The 17,363-nt window shown below is 39.7% G+C and overlaps 1 protein-coding gene across 1 annotated transcript; it reads right to left on the bottom strand.

Annotated features, from left to right (window-relative positions):
• Nucleotides 1-1,219: 1,219 nt before the first annotated feature.
• LOC120990865 (cytochrome P450 1A1-like) lies at nt 1,220-17,109 on the bottom strand. Its single transcript, XM_040419747.1, has 6 exons — nt 16,312-17,109; nt 13,763-13,886; nt 6,934-7,023; nt 6,103-6,226; nt 5,877-5,963; nt 1,220-1,585 (listed from the first exon to the last, which is right to left on the bottom strand). The coding sequence occupies exons 1-6, from the start codon at nt 17,107-17,109 to the stop codon at nt 1,303-1,305; spliced, it is 1,506 nt and encodes a 501-aa protein (XP_040275681.1). The 3' UTR covers nt 1,220-1,302.
• Nucleotides 17,110-17,363: the final 254 nt, after the last annotated feature.

Here is a 17,363-nt window from a genome sequence, read left to right on the forward strand (position 1 = left end):
TCCGATTACATCAATGGGAAAACTGGTGACCTGGTCGAAAGGTGGATTACCCTTTCATCATGCCACAGAGCACGACAATTATAGGCCAGGATCAAGAGTTACAGATTTCAAGGCCTCATATTAGGTGTATTTAGGCAAGTTGCACTTTTTCAGACTAGAACTCATAAGGTCCCATATAAAACCATTTTATCTAAAGTAGTTAACTGTAAAGTGAATTGCAACAATGCAAATGGAGGAATAAGTATTTTTACTAGGTGATGTACAGCAATGTCAAATAGCTCATCTTCAGCAAGGAGAACCCTCATAGTGGTCCTAAAGAGTAGAAAGCAACCAACTTGCTTTTCCCAATAACAAAGAATATAATTTTTGCACGGGTGTGGGACCTACAATATGGATGGTGAAGGTGCAGCCCTGACAACAACTGACATAAATGTGATAAGGCTAGAGCTTGAAGATAAAGAGCTTGAAAGTGGTTGCATACCAGTCCTAGGAGACTCGAAAGTGTCATACATGACTTTTCAGGGCAATCTGAGCACCTTCAATTTGGGTAGAATTTATTTGTACCTGCATCAAATCTGCCCCAAAACAAATTTAAAAAAATCTGATAATCTCTAAATAAGACATCTTGTTTTGAGTGTGTAGCATTATTTATGTAGCATAAAGTATCCTCTTAAAAATAAGAAATTCCATCATACAAACTGTAAAATATACAAAATACAGCATGCTAAAATTGAATTGCTCAAGCTCAAAAATTTCATTAAAAATTAATATAAATTTTACAGTTACATACAGTTATGTATGGCAAATATGTCCATATACAGTATATGTTTAGAGATGAGCGAATTTCAAATTTTGAAATTCGTTCCCGCTTCGTTTACTGGTAAAAGGTGAATTGCGTTATGGATTCCGTTACCACGGACCATAACGCAATTCTATGACAGAATGCATAATGGAATGCCTTTACAGGCATTCCGTTATTCATTCCGTCATAATAGAAGTCTATGGGCTGCAAAACAGATCCGTTCCGTTTCCATTATGCAGGGGAGTCCTCTTCTGCATAACGGAAATGGGACGGATCCGTTTTACAGCCCATAGACTTCTATTATGACAGAATGAAAACGGAATGCCTCTTAAGGCATTCCATTATGCATTCTGTCATAGAACTGCGTTATGGTCTGTGGTAACGGAATCCATAACGCAATTCACCTTTTACCAGTAAACGAAGCGTGAACGAATTTCATACCTGTAATTCGCTCATCTCTATATATGTTCTAAAGTGTATTAACATTAGACAGTGTAATACTAATAACGTGCTAAAGCTTTCAACACATATTTTTTGGGCTTCAGAGCCATTCCATTAATTGCTGTCGCTGTTAACTCATCCGATGGCCTCTTTTCCAATCTTAGTCTTTGCAAAATAATTGTTAACATCAAAAACAATTCATTTCGGGATACTTCCTCCCCCAAACATTTACGGATTCCCATTCCAAAAATAATGACATTTTGAGCAATGTGCTTGTCCACTTTTCCTTCCTTATCCAGAAAACGTTCCGGTTTAAAACAGTCTGGATCCTCCCAAAGAGCTCTAGAACACATTGAAAATGCAAGCAACTTATTAGTCCGTTCTCATTAAGGTTAAAGCTACTTGCCCACAACATTTTTGGTCGCATGACCAAATTAACTGTGTAGCCCACCCTGTATTGCAAGTAATGTAAGTGAATGGGGAAGAGCTGAGCAGATTTACACAAAGGTTTATGGGAAAAGATCCAGTATATCTCATCATTTAGGAACTTAAATGTGTGCTCTTTCTAGCCTTAGGAGTCATGTGGGTAGCCTTAGTCACTGAATAAGGGCTCATGCACACGAACGTGTTCCCCCGGTGCCCGTGCTGCGGACCGCAAATAGTGTGCCCTTTGTTTGCAGATGCGGACCCATTCACTTGGTATCCATTCAACATGTTCTATTTTTTTGCCCTGCACCACTCCGTATCTTGCAGATTGCAGACTCATTCAAGTGAATGAGTCCACATCCGTGATACGGAGCGCGCAAAGCTGTTTGCGGGCTGCAATACGGCATGGGTCACACACGTTTGTGTGCATGAGCCCTTAGGGTGTATTCACACGACTGTATGTATTTTGCACTCCGCAAAACAAAGATCCACAAAAAAAACAGATGACATGCATGTGACGTCCGTGTTGCATAGTTTTTAGGTTTTTTTTGCTAACCCATTGTAACAATGCCTATTCTTGTCTACACAACTGACATACGGATGCAGATAGCACACGGTGTGCTGTCCCTCATTTTTGTAGACTCATAGAAAATAATGGGTCAGTGTGTAATCCACAAATGTGGAATGGATGCAGAGCAAAAATACAGTCGTGTGAATGGGGTCTAACAGTTATCTCAGTATGCTCAGTCATGCAGAGTTAGCTGTCAATCACTACAAGTGTGAGGAGGGTGGGGAATAGCATTCGGGGCACCGGACAAAACATCTGGGGCTCTTTTCCCACAAAACTACATATTAATCTACTCAGATTGTACTGCATTTTCATGGTGACAGGTTCCCTTTAGTGCGACCCCATACATTTACATTACTTATTATGATACACACTATGCTACACAGCAACCTGTGGTCTTGCAACGCTGTTTGTGACCAAACTTGTTGTGTAGCCATGTATGTAAATTAGACAATGACAAATACTTGAAGTTCATGGCATTGTGTACTAGCATTTAAAAACACCAAAATAATTTTGTGTGAATGAGACCTTATGGTCTTGATTCCCACACCCAGCATTTGATACAGGAGTGTATCCAAACAGAATGAAAGTATAAGGCTATGTTGTTTAGGTAAAACAAAAAAAAATCACTTGAAGTTTAACACGGCTTTTATACTTTTTTTCTGTGTGTGGGGAGGTTAAGAAGCACTTTAAGTGCAATTCTTTAATTTTGATTATTTGGTACACATGTTTTTCCTGGCGGTTTTTGAGTTCCATTGAAACATATGTGGATTAGGGCTCGTTCACACGAACGTGTGAAGCTCATGCCCGTACTGTGGACCGCAAATTGCGGTTCGCAATGCACGGGCACCATCCGTGGGGCAGGCGCAAGTCACTTGAATGGGTCCGCGATCCTTCCGTTCCGCAAAAGTATAGAGCAAGTTCTATCTTTTTGCGGTGCGGAAGCACGGAACGGAACCCCAGGAAGCACTCCGTAGTGCTTCCGTAGTGTTCCGTTCTTCTGTTCCGCACCATTCCGCATCTCCGGATTTGCGGGTCCATTGAAATTAATGTTGTCCGCATCTGTGATGCAGAATGGCCACTGAATGGTGCTCGTGTATTGCGGATTCGCAAATGCGGTCCGCAATACGGCAACGGGCATCACACGTTCGTGTGAACAAGCCCTTACAGCAGAACAAAAGAACATACCTTCCGCGTGCAGTGCTTTCAAAAAACACCACTGACATCAAACACAACATTACGTTGCCAAAAATCAAAACTCTACATATGTGCCGCAAACCCAGGAGGAGCGGAGGATGGGAGTGGCAGTGGCACACCGATTTTCCCTAAGGCAAGGGCAATGTCAGGAGATGTGATAAATGGACAGTCTTTCTGGTAGTAAACATGATCTGTTGTCCCTCCTGTAGTATATATTATGTCATATGAATATATTGTGTGATCTCAGTGTGTAATATTGTCTTTAGCATTATTCATAGAGTCCCTCCGCCTACCCCACAGCATATATTTTTAGTAATGATGGTTGTGAAGGTTGTTATATATTGTTTGTATAATGCTGTACTGATTCTTAGAATGGCAAAGTCTATATGTTGACGCTAAGCCGAGAAACCTATGTGGTAAATGTGTGTCCCCTGGGGGAATTTCAATTAGCAATGGGCTGTTAAAAACTGGTTCTTTGGAACTGGTAATGAGAGGTTTCCTGGGTTTTTACACTCAAGCCCCATAGATATGGTGACTACGGATGAGTGAATCGACTTCATTAGAATACTGCATGGAGCGAGTGCTCCGTACAGTATTAGATTGTATTGGCTCCTATGAAGTCTAGTGGGACTTCGAGTAATAACTTCAGAAATTAATTCCTACTGTTAAAAACCTTTTTTTCCGAACTCAGTTTTGGTTCCAAGTGGTACGCTCGCTCCGTACAGTATTCTAATAAAGTTTTATGCGAATCGACTTTGGATGTTTCATCCGAAGTCGTTTCGCTCATCCCTAATGGCGACACTCCCCACAGTGCGTGTCTGGAGCTTTTCAGCTTGAATACCAGGCAGAGAATCCTAAAAATAATTGCTAACAAACGTCATAGGAATTCTCGTTGGCGATTAACTGGCTGTGTAAAGGTACCCGCGATTACCTGATGAACAAGCGAAATTCTCATTCATCTGGTAATCCGATCGTTTGTGCACACACAAAAATATTCGTCTGCCGGCAGCAGATCCTGCTGTGTAAACACAATCTGCTGCCGGGAAACGCGCGATGACTTTGGAGGAGATTGCTGCATGTAATAGCAGTGTTTTCCTGCACTGTCATTCTATGTAAAGGGACCTTAACTCATTCCTGGTTAAACATAAAAATTAAAGGGCATCTGCAGCAGATTTGTACCTATGACACTGTCTGACCTGTTACATGTGCTCTTGGCAGCTGAAGGAATCTGTGTTGGTCCGATGTTCATATGTGCCCGCATTACTGAGGAAAATTATGTTTTATATATGTAAATGAGCCTCTAGGAGCAATGGCGGCGTTGCTGTTACACCTAGATGCTCTGCTCTCTCTGCAACCTCTGCACTTTGATTGACAGGGCCAGGCAGTGAAAACATAAGTACAGTAAAATGAATCCCCATTTGTTAGATTGGGTTGTGCGTCAGATGTGCTCAGTTTGCGTCATTTCCATCAGGTTTCATTTATTTTTGAAGGGAGGAAAAGTGCTATCTTCTACGCTTCTTTTTTTGACAAAAAAAATAACAGAAACATGACAGCGTTTTAACACTGAAGTTAATGAATGACAGATTGAAAGAGAAAGTGTTGAGTTCAGTTTGTATCTGCCATTCATCATCTGATGAAAGAGAAGTATGGAAAACACAACGCTGATGTGAACAGGCCAATATGCTGCACTTGAACTTCCTGCAAATATACTGTATAGGCTAATAATGTTACTAGGGTGACAAAAGTAGCTCGGGTCTGATTGATATGGACTGTCCTCTGCAATTCTCCAATTTCATAAGTAGACTATGAAATGAATACAATAACATAAAACCACTTTCACACGAGCAAATTTTCCGTAGAGGTGCAATGCGTGAATTGAACTCATTGTATCCGCACTAAATCCTGACCCGTTTATTTCTATGGGTCTGTATTTTTCACGCATCATCTCTGCGTTACATGAAAATCGCAACATGTTCTATATTCTGCATTTTTCACACAGCCCTGGTCCCATACAAATGAATGGGGCTACAGTGAAAAACGCATCTGGATGTAGTCCAGATGTAAAGCGTTTTTAACTGATGGTTACTAGGAGATGTTATTTGTAATACTTGTTTTTTTACGTGGAATGAAAAATGCATCAAAACTGATTGCACCAGCGTTAAAAAAATAAAATAAATACTGAACACAATCGCAGACAAGACTGACTGAACTTGTGTGCAAAACCATCAGTTTTTTCCTGAACAGATCCTGACACAATCTGTATTGTTCGTACTAAAGAGCCCTAAGACTGAAGGCAAATGTTGATACAAAGATTTTGCCACAAAATGAGCATCTAATATCAGAAGTAATTTTAAAATGGAAATGAGAAAATGGGTGTCCATTCTAAGAACAACATAAAGGCTAATATTTTCCATATTGTAATGAAGCTTATGGTTTACTCACGGATCATGATGCACTTGATACAAGTTCACAAGGATGCAGGTATTTTTTGGTATAAAGTAGCCATTCAAAACAGCGTCAGTGGTGGTGCTGCAATGAGAAATGAGTCGATACATAAATACTTCTCCGTGGCTGTGTTACACGCGAACACATCTCTTCTTTTATGGAGTGAAATACCATGTTTACATTACTGGAGGTGAACAATCTACAGATTTTATGTAAAACTTACCAATGAGGTATCGTGAATGGAGAAAATGAGGAATGCCTGAAGACCTCATGTATAAACGCCTCTGTAAAATGCAGGTTGTGTCGGTCATCGAATCTCGGAAATCTGCCAGCTCCAATTAGAGTATCTGTAGTTATAATTGATAATTAATCAACAGACCTATCATTTCAGTGTACTGTAGGTGAATAACACAATCTTGCACATATGCTATTTGCAGGATTCCCAAGAGTCAGACTCCGCAATCATACACTGATGGCGATTAAAACACCAAGGTCATTGCAATGTGCTGATGGAGACTCGTCATGCTGATGGGGATACATAATGCATAATAAAGTGGCTTTAATAGGAATCTTATGGACTGAAATATTGATGGACTTTACTAGGGCATGTCATCAATATCTGATCATTATGACTCTTGGAACAACTGCCAATGAGTTGAATGAAGGATTTTTGCCACTCGAGTGAGCACCTCATACCCTACCATACTTTATCTAAGCACGGCGTTGTGCATTTGGTTGGGGCATTTCCCAGTACTGCCGAAGTGTCAGGCACAGCCTCAACTAGTTACACAGGGCTATGCTTGGGTAGATAATGAAAAGGAAATTGGCACTTTCTGGTCATTTTAGTCAGTAAATTGGTACTGGAAGTCAGACTTCTGCTGATAAGATATTAATGGTCTGTCCAGATTTGGAAATACTCTTTAAGTGGCAGTTGTATTCTGAAGAGGGTGTTTAGAATCCAATTTTCTGCTTTACCACCCAAAACCTACTTGCAAACATGATCAAATCACGTAACAAATATATACTACAGAGAAAAATAAATAGTGATATTCACCTATCTCTTTATGAATTTTTTCTTGAACCTCTGGATATTTAATCAAATATAAGAATGACCATTGTACAGCAGAAGATATAGTGTCATAACCTACAAATGAAAGAAATACAAATATGGTAAGAAGAAGATAATGTTGTTTGAGGGACGTGGATATGACACAAATATGATAATGTAGCATGGGGGAACTGGAGAAGGTTGGTTTCATGAGCAGAGCCATAAGGCTTCATCTCAGTAATGCCCCTCATGATTGGAGATTTTCCAACAGCACAGAGAAAATAGATTTTCCCACTCGCACAGGGACAATGAAGGTGTACCTGGCTGTTACACTGTCTCCTAATTAATGTTAAAGTGTTGTGCAATACATGGTGTTACTCATGTATTACTGCAGGTAATAGTCCAGAATTGTGAGAACAGATTCCCTTTGAAGGGAAATGTGCACCAGAAAACCTGGACAGAGGAGATCATCTATATAGCCCACAAAAAAGGAGCTGCCTAACCTAACTAAAATATACTGAAATATGATAATTCACCCTTTTCACTCACTTCAGCTGAGTATATTTTGCTTTTTTGTGAAAGAATAGCAAAGTACTGCATTTAGATGGGATGTCCAGTTATTGGGTAAATTAAAGGTAATATAGTAGGTTCCCAGAGGGTTTCTGGACACACTCATCACTCCATCTCTTCAAAGAAACTGAGAACTTGCCCAATAGGGAACTAGGATATGCCATCAATGACAGATAGGTGTGGGTCCCACCTTTGGGACGCACGTCTATCTCCAGAACAGGACCCCATAAATGAGCATAGAGCAGCCGCCCTCCATTCATTTCTACGGGACTGCTGAAAATAGCCAAGTGCTGGCTGAGCTATCTCTCGCTGTCCTATAGAAGTGAATGGAGTGGTGGCCAGCCTTGCATGGCGTGTTCTCCATTCATTTCTTTGGGACTTTGAAAAATATTCATGCATACTTGTTCAGCTATTTTTGGAACTACTATACATTTAAGCTATATAGCTATATATTAAACACCGATCTACAGAAATTGAGGGTCTGTAAATCATATGCCACATAGGTACATTCAAAGCTACAGCACCTACAAAAATTTAACATACTGTACACCAGCAATCAAAACAAGTAATATTTATTGATAAACAATATGATAAAATATACAAAATATCAAAACAGAGACAGATAAAGACATCCCTCCCAAGCATGTAAGGTCAAAAGTATTAGTGATGAGCGGCAGGGGTCATATTCGAATTCGCGATATTTCGCGAATATTTTGTAGAATATTCTGCGAATATTCGCAAATTCGAATATTCGTTATATTCTATGATTTTTTTTACTCAAAAAATCAACAAGGTAATGATCGCGTAATATGCAAATTTTCGTAATGTGAATATTTATCGCAAATTTTTCAATTGCTGAGCAAAAACATTATTCCTCCCTGCTCCTGCTTCTTGCTTGTGGGCCAATGAGTCATAGCACTATATCGAATATATTAGTTTTTTTTTAATATTCAGAATATTCTAAAACAAGAAAATATAGCAATACAGCGAATATAAAAAAAACGAATGTATAGCTATTTAGCTAATATAGTGCTATAATCTTTTTTTTAAAAGTTAAATTTTTTTTCCAATCTGTACTTCAGATGAGAAAAAAATTACAACTATTGAAAAAAAGATTATAGCAGTATATTAGCTAAATTGCTCTATATTCGTTTTTTTCTAATATTCGCTATATTGCTATATATTCTTGTTTTAGAATATTACGAATATTCGAAAAAACAAATATATTCGATATGTGCTATTTATTAGTTTTTTTGAATATTCATAATTTTTCCCATTTAAAGTCATGATTCTCCCTGCTTCTTGCTTGTGGGCCAATGAGTCATTGGCCCACAAGCAAGAAGCAGGGAGGAATCATGTTTTTACTCGGCAATTGAAAAATTTGTGATAAAAATTTGCATTACGAAAATTTGCATTATAAAAATTCGCAATAAAAAATTCGTAATTCGAATATTCGTGAGCAACACTAAAAAGTATATCATACAAATAAAAGTAATACTGACCAAGAGGGGAGGGGAGTCACACTCCAACATACAGTGCTTTGAAAATGAATTCATACCCCTTGAATTTTCCAAATTTTTTCATGTTCCACTCATTTACTGTAAATGTATTTTTTATGTATTTTATGTGATAGACCAACAAAAGTAGCAAGTACCTGTAAAGTAAAAAGTAAATGATACATGATTTTCAAAATTTTTAAGAAATAAAAATCTGGAAAATGTGTGCATTTGTATTCAACCCCTTGAACTCAGATACCCCTAACTAAAATCCAGTGTGACCAATTACCAAAATCCAGTGTGACCAACTAGGGTCCACCTGTGTGTAATTTATTATCCGTATAAGTACAGCTGTTCTGTGAAGGCCTCAGAGGAACATTAGTGATCAAACAGCATCATGAAAACCAAAGAACACACCAGACAGGTCAGGAACAAAGTTGTGGAGAAGTGTAAAACAGGGATAGGTTATAAAACGAATATCATAAGCTCTAAACATCTCACAGAGTACTGTTCAATCCATCATCTGGAAATGGAGGTAGTATGCACAAACCTAAAAAAGACATGGCTGTCCACCTAAACTGACAGCCCAGTCAAGGAGAGCACTAATCAAAGAAGCAGTCGAGGCCCACAGTCACTCTGGAGGGGAGAGAGTCTATCCATAGGAAATCTAGCCTTTATGGAAGAGTGGCAAAAAGAAAGCAATTTTTTAAACCCATAACAAGTCCCGATTGCAGTTTGTCTCAAGCCATGTAGGGGACACAGCAAACTTGGGAGAAGGTGCTCTGGTCAGATTAGATCAGGGGTGCACAACCTGTGGCCCAGGGGCCACATGTGGCCCTCAATACCATTCTGTGCGGCCCCAACCATCTGGTAACAGATATGTATTTCTATATCTTGTGGCTGCTCACATGTATTTTTCATGTATTCTCCCATTAGATGGGAGTACTAGAAGTGAAACTAGACATTTATGATATCTACTGTATGTTAAATATGCAAAAAATATGGTATTTCAGTAGTACCTCTTTAAGTTTTATTTTCGGCCCTTGGAATTTGTTTAGGCTGACAATGTGGCCCCCAACCAGAAAAGGTTGTGCACCCCTGGATTAGATCAAAGATAAACTTTTTGGCCTAAACGCAAAATTCTATGTGTGGCGGAAAACTAACACTGCACATCACCCTGAACACACCACTGTAAAACATGGTGGTGGCAGCATTATGCTGTGGGGATGCTTTTCTTCATTAGGAACAGGGAAGCTGGTCAGAGTTGATGGTAGGATGGCAGGAGATAAATACAGGGCAATCCTGGAGGAAAACATGTAGAAGCTGAAAAAGACTTGAGACTGGGACAGAGGTTCACCTTCCAGCAGGAGAACAACCCTAAACACACAACCAGAGCTACAATGGAATGGTTTAGATCAAAGCATATTTATTTATTAGAATGAAACAAAGTCCAGACCTAAATCCCATTGAGAATTTGTGGCAAGACTTGAAAATTGCTGTTCACAGACGCTTTCCATCCAGTCTGACTAAGCCTGAGCTATTTTGCAAAGAAGAATGGGCACAAATTTCACCCTCTAGATGTGCAAAGCCGGTACAGACATATCCCAAAAGACTTGCACCTGTAATTGCAGCGAAAGGTGGTCTGACAAAGTATTGACTCAGGGAGCTGAATAGAAATGGACGCCACACTTTCCAGATTTTTATTTATTAAAAATTTCAAAAACCATGTATCATTTTATTTTCACTTCACACATACTTATTACTTATTATCACATAAAATCCCAATAAAAATACATTTAAGTTTGGGGGTGTAATGTGAAAAAATGTGGAAAAGTTCAATGCGTATGAACACTTTTTAAAGGCACTGGACATTTCTCCTTAGCTTCTTCTCAGAGAACTCCAGAAGAAGCTAAGGCAAAACGTATGTTGGGGTTTGACTCCTCGTTCCGACTTGGTCAGTATTAATTTCATGCCAAAGTCTGAGATGACACAAGCCCTAAAGGTTGTAAAAGACTGAAAGGGCTTAATGACTACATACATTTTAGGGATTTTGCACATGCATTGATTTACTGGCTACTAAAATATTTATTGCAGCATTTTTTTTATGAAAAATAGGGCTGTTTACTGGTATGTTCTTTAGTGAAATATTTTTTGTTCTTTGTTTTATTTTATTTGGGGTATACAGTACAGTCGACAGGGCAGCTATGACAGCAGTCTAGGTTGTCATGTTTTTTTGCCTGTATTTGTATTTTATGTTTTCTTTTGTGTTCTTTTTTACTCATGTGTGCATATTTTTGGTACATATGTCCTCCAACAGATCATAAAAGATTTCTGAGGGACATTTAAACTTTGTCCATCTTTGTTAAAAAAAAATATCCATAGGTGCCTCAAATACAGGGGGAAACAACCCTCAGTGGTCAGACCCTGCTGATCAGACACATCTCCTATCTTGTGGATAAGGAATAAGTGTTATGAGACAACCCCTTTAATACAGTGATGCCAAAAGACATCAGGACTCTTGGTGGGAAAAGAAAGTGGGCAATGGGATAATTAGAAGAATTTCCAGATTAGTCCTCTGTGGTCACTCTTCTGCCTTGTGACAGTCAACATTATATTACAGATTTTTATTTTGTTTACTGCAAAAATTTTTGTCAGATTATTTCATTGGATTATTTTTTACATTATGTTCGGAAATGTTTAAATATTTGGGCACTGATACAATGGTACTGCATTTAGATGAGCCCCCATATGATCATGATTTCCTGGATGTTGGGAGGTATGTACTGTAATTCACATAGTAATATATTGTGTATAATGTAGGAAGGTGCAAGGGTCCGTCGTTGACTGAAGGTATGTGTCACCGAGGTTCCTGGCCTCGGTGAAGTAAGAGCCGGTATTTTCAGGTGTCAGCGGCAGCTAATGCTGACTGACACTTTACTATTTTAGTATGGCTGTACAACTGATCCGGGGCAGCTCTTACTGGGAGTAGGCAAAGTGCTGGGTGGATGACTACTCCCCACGTTCCAGGCCTGGTCTTAGTTTTGGGCTACAAAACACAGGCAGCACTGTCAGGTGGGGTGGATTACTCCTCTCTGACAGTGGAGCTCTGCCAGTCTCTGTGTTGGGACCTGGGAGTTTGGGCCTGGATTAAGGCCTGCTACCTTGTTCGTGTGAAAGCAGGTGGATTCTGCTTTGTCCAAGGACTTCTTCTTTTCTGCATGGTGTGAACGAACACCAGAATCACAATGTGACTGTTTTCCTTGAAACTGACTTTTAGTTTTGTCACTTACTTAGGCTACGTGCACACGACAGTATGTGGTTTGGGGTCCACAAATTGCGGACATCCGTATGCCATCCGTTTTTTTTTTTTTAAGGATCCATTGTAACAATGCCTAAAACAGATATACTGATGCGTACAGCACACAGTGTGCTGTCCGCATTTTTTGCGGACCCATTGAAATGAATGGGTCCGCATGCTATCCCCAAAAAAAAATAGAACGGACATGGAAACAAACAACGTTCATGTGCATGTAGCCTTAAGGCCTCATGCACACAACCGTTTTTTGGGTCCGCATCCGGGCAGCAGTTTTTGCGGCTCGGATGCGGACCCATTCACTTCAATGGGGCCGCAAAAGTTGCTCCGTTCCGAGGCACCGACAAAAAAATATAGCATGTCCTATTCTTGTCTGTTTTGCAGACAAGAATAGGCATTTCTACAATGTAGAAATGCCTATTCGGAAGGCACACGGGCGGCTTCCGTTTTTTGCGGATTCGCGATTTGCAGACTGCAAAAAATGGGACAGTCGCGTGCATGTAGCCTTAATGTGTGGATAAACACTGAACTGTTTAATTTAAAGAGACTTTGTTGTTGCCTCTATACTGCGTCCGCTAACCTGCCTATCAGAGCAAACTATCACAATATATATGGAATAATACTCTTTGTGTGCTTAGAATTGTACTTTCTTTTTAATAGTGAAAACTTTATGCACATTTGTGTGCTAAAATTATGTAGACATTTCAGATTAAGAGTTGCATTTGATATCAATCAGTTAATCTTGTTTGAAGAAAATTTTAGGGACTGTTTATTAACTTATAGCGCTGGATTAAGGCTCGTTCACACGACCGTGCTGTTTTTTGCGGTCTACAAATTGCGGATCCGCAAAACACGGATCTTTTGCGGACCCATTGAAATGAATGGTTCCATATACGGACCGTATGCAGAACGCAGAAAATGAACCATATATGGAACGCAAAATACTTTCGTGTGAACGATCCTTTATAAGCAGGGAAAAAGCACAATTCCTCTGGGAGAACTCTACCTAGGGTCTCTTCTTTCTAATTCCCACTTTCTTCCCAGATAAGTCATTGGAGATTTAAAAGTGTACCTTCAATATCTCACAGTAAATGTCAGCTGTGGTCAAGTGCTATGGATACAGTATATAATCCACATCATACACCTCTTCGAACACAGATAAGGGACAGAGGACAATGGCAACAGGCATTGGTTAGGTAGATACATTTAGACATTTTGAACTCCAATAAAGCTGATTTCACACTTCAGTTATTTGGTCAGTTATTTCCATCGGTTATTGTGAGCCAAAACCAGTAGTGAAGCCTACTCAAAGATAAGGTATAAAAGGAAAATTATGTTTCTGCTCCGTATATTTGACCTGCACCTTGGCTCACAATCACTGATGGAAATAACTGATCAAATAACTGAAGTGTGAACTCTGCCTGAACGAGCCAAGAGCTGAGTTTCAATTCTTTACCTGCTCCAAACATATCGTTCACTGTAGAAACTATCTGAGCATCTGACAAAGTAAATAATTTATCTTCGACTTTTTTCCGGTTACAGAGGTATATTAATGCATCAGTGATATCTCGTATGTGACCCTGTAGCAAGTTAAAAAAATATATTAGCAACAAATTAAATTAAAGCTGTCATTTCACTGGTCTAGCAACGTTTAAAAAATGCAAACTAGATTGGTTGCCATGTACTGTACAACTCTTCATTTGTTTTGTCTTCCATTAGTTTTCATACATGGGTCCTTTTGTCCTTGTTAATGCTGCTATTGAGACTAAAAAAAGGTCGCAATGGCATTTAAATGTCACAAAACTGGGCTTTGCAACTTTTTAATGCCAGAAAACTGGCGTAGGGGAAATGATAAGTTTTCCTACCATTGCACGATAATTGCCTCTCTGAATTCCAAGACCCATGACTTTTTTCTTTTAACAAAACCATGTGAGGGCTTGATGTCTGCAGAACAACTTGCAGTTTTCATTGGCACCATTTTTAAATACATAAAACAGTTTGATCTGGCAGAAAAAAAAACAGCAACGCTGACATTTTTTTTTATGGCATTCGCCATGCTGGATAAATAACCTGCTATTTGTATAGTTCAGGTTATTATATATTTGACAAAATGAATTATGTATTACAGTTTTTCCATTTTTGGAAATGTTATAAAACATTATTTTTTCTAGTTAAAAAGGTGGGTTTTTTTTAATAAAAATTTATTCGGACAGGACATTATTAAGAATGGCATTTTCTACCCTGGTCTTAAGTCCCTCTGTTCTGTTGGCAGAAGCACCAAAGTTTTGTTGAGGCGCTCACCTGTACACAACTTTGGCACTTCCGCCAGCATGCTGTGCGACAGACTTAAATGTACACCAGCCCCCTTTTCTCGGCACTTCAGAAAAGTGGCATGAGCGGGTGAAATAAATGGCATAAATGGCATGTGACAAAATATGCGACTTTAGTACTATTTTGGTGTATATTAGTTAATAAATGTCCCCCTTAATTCTAATTCTAGTGCGGTGTATTATGTGGTCTGTGAAAAACTGCAATATGTTAGGCTACCATGTAAAGGTATTGGCACTGCCTGATTGCATTTGTGGGGGTGCTGAATTGGTGACAGAGGAAGCAGCCTTTCTCAGAAACCACTTAAATTAATATTGACTGTGACACCTAATTGGTTAAACATTAAAGACTGGAGGTTTCATATGGCTGGGGCTGCACAATGTTCTTGAACCCGACAGATATCATGCAGGGTCACCAATGATTGCATTGTAGTAGTGCAGAAATAGAAATGAATGGGGTCTCAGCTACACTCACAAGTTTGCTGCAACTGCAACCCCAGAATAACAAAAAATCTAGCAGGGTTGAATTTTTGGTGATTCTGGGGTCACAGTTGCAGCAAACTTGTAAGTTGCGCTGCAACCCTAGTTGTTTCTATGGCTACACTGCTATATTATGATCCTTGATGTCATGACAGCTATCACTCCCAAGATCGCTATGTGTCCCCAGTCTTAAACAGCCAGGCAACCGCTTAAATCAGTACAGAAAGCCTGTGCTGGGCTAAGCCTGCTGTCACGGGGATCCGGCTGCGAGCTCTTCCTTCGCAGCTCTGCTGGCATTCCGCGCATATAGCAGATCGATGATGCGGTCAGCGTCCTCGTCTCCATGGTGACCAGGGGGTGGGTAGGACCTGGCCACGCACGCCTCCTCAGCGTGGCCCGGCGTCCTCCTTACCCTAGACAACGAGCAGCAGGGGATCTGAGCGGCAATAATAATGAATCGGCGCTCAGCTGTATTATGCGTAATACAAGTCACGTGATGCTGGCCATGTCACGTGACTCACCTGTAGGGGTTATTTAAACAGGCAGCCTGCTGGCCACAGGTTGCCTGTGATTGGTCTTGCTACCCTCACCAGCATATTGTTATATTGTGTACTCTGTGTGTTTTGACCTCGGCTCTGTTTTTGACCTCGACCTTGTGACCTCCTTGGATTTGACGTTACCTCTTGGCTTCTGACTTTGGATTGTATTGACCTTGTTGTTGTGTTTTTCCCTGTGTACCTGCATAACCTCCCTGACTCTGTTCACGGTTTTTCCTCTTATCATCTTTAGGCCCCTTTACGTATGTAATCTAGGGACTGCCGCCAAGTTGTACGCCGTCAGTTAGGACTAGTCGTGCAAGTAGGTAGGGATAGACATGCGGTAGATTTCAGGGCTGCACTCTTCCCTCCCTTTTGTGACACCTGCAGTACCAAAATAGATATATGTGCAGGTTTAAGGCCCCATAATGACCACCGTAGTCAATAAGGGGTTAACCAGCACTGAAGCCCCTTCATTCTGAAGAATGGTTGGGGTCCCAGTAGTTAGACCTCCACAGATCAGTAAGTGATAGTATATTCTAGTGATCTGCCATCCCTAAGCATAGTAGGGAAAAACTGTTTAAGTAGCAAACTACTTTTAATGAAAACTTGTTTCAATATATCTGGTCCTGTGACCTTTAAGAATGATTGTAATATCAAACCTTTTCATAGGATTCAAAATGTTCTTCCACGTGCTTTTTAGTGAAGTTGTTAAATTTGTCAATTGCTCGCAGTAGTGTTCGTACTCCAGACAAAGGGAAAAAACGTAAGATGGGAATGAAGTCTGCAGGTGCAGCAGACCCGGATTCCTTCTGGGCAACCTCGGTTAGCTTTATGATTCCAAGAAACTCTTCATCATCATGACTATAGTGCTTTCCATAACATAAAGCACAGATAACACTGGCTGCAGTGTATGTGATATCTTGTGATGGATCAAAATAGCCCTTTTCAGAATTCTTTAGCAATGTTTCCACAAGAGCTTCAGACTGGGAAGACATAAACTCTTCAAAAATGCTAAAGGATGATGAGGACCTTGATGATTTGGAAAATTCTTTCAATGACATTTTTGCTATCTTTTTATGGAGTTTCCAAGCATCCCCAAATTGTTCGGAGAATGCCAGACTTGTTCCATCGTTAATCAAGCTGAAAGTGTAAAGTTTTGGCCGACTTGCAAATTGTTCTCCTTGCTTCAGTAACACCTTCTTGATGGTCTCCAGGCCACTCACTACCACCACTGGCACTATTCCTAGCTTCAGATGAAACACGTCCCCATATTTCTCCTTCATTTTCAGAAATGTCATGTGAGGAAGTTCTCCTATCTGTAATATGTTTCCCAAAATTGGCATTCCCCAAGGACCAGGAGGAAGTTTTCCTCTTTTCCAGATTTTCTTTGTTATTAAAAGGACAATAAAAAACGTCACTAATGACAAAATGATCTCTGCATTAGTGAAAAACAACATGATGAATGATATTCCTAAAAAAAAAAAAAATTGTGCAAAAGTTGAATTTTTTTGGAGTAACTATATTTACATCACATTTAATAAACAGATCAATAATGTAACCAAGAGCTTCTTCAAAAATATAACATGCATATGAACAGTTACATCATGATTGCTGGCAAATTGGATACAATTTTAACCATTCTCATCCACACTCTGCAAAATAAAGTGCAAGTGCACCGTAAATTTGCCTGCTGTGTGGATTTGAAATCTGC

Source organism: Bufo bufo, chromosome 2 (genome assembly GCF_905171765.1).
Source record: "Bufo bufo chromosome 2, aBufBuf1.1, whole genome shotgun sequence".
Taxonomy (NCBI): domain Eukaryota; kingdom Metazoa; phylum Chordata; class Amphibia; order Anura; family Bufonidae; genus Bufo; species Bufo bufo.

Bases quoted from the DNA above. Each gene is read 5' to 3' on its own strand.
- LOC120990865 (XM_040419747.1), bottom strand. From the start codon at position 17,109: ATGTTGTTTTTCACTAATGCAGAGATCATTTTGTCATTAGTGACGTTT. The intron at 13,887-16,311 runs GTTTGATATTAC...AACTTGCTACAG, and splicing joins ATTTTGAATCCTATGAAAAG to GGTCACATACGAGATATCAC. The intron at 6,227-6,933 runs GTGAATATCACT...TTATAACTACAG, and splicing joins AAAAATTCATAAAGAGATAG to ATACTCTAATTGGAGCTGGC.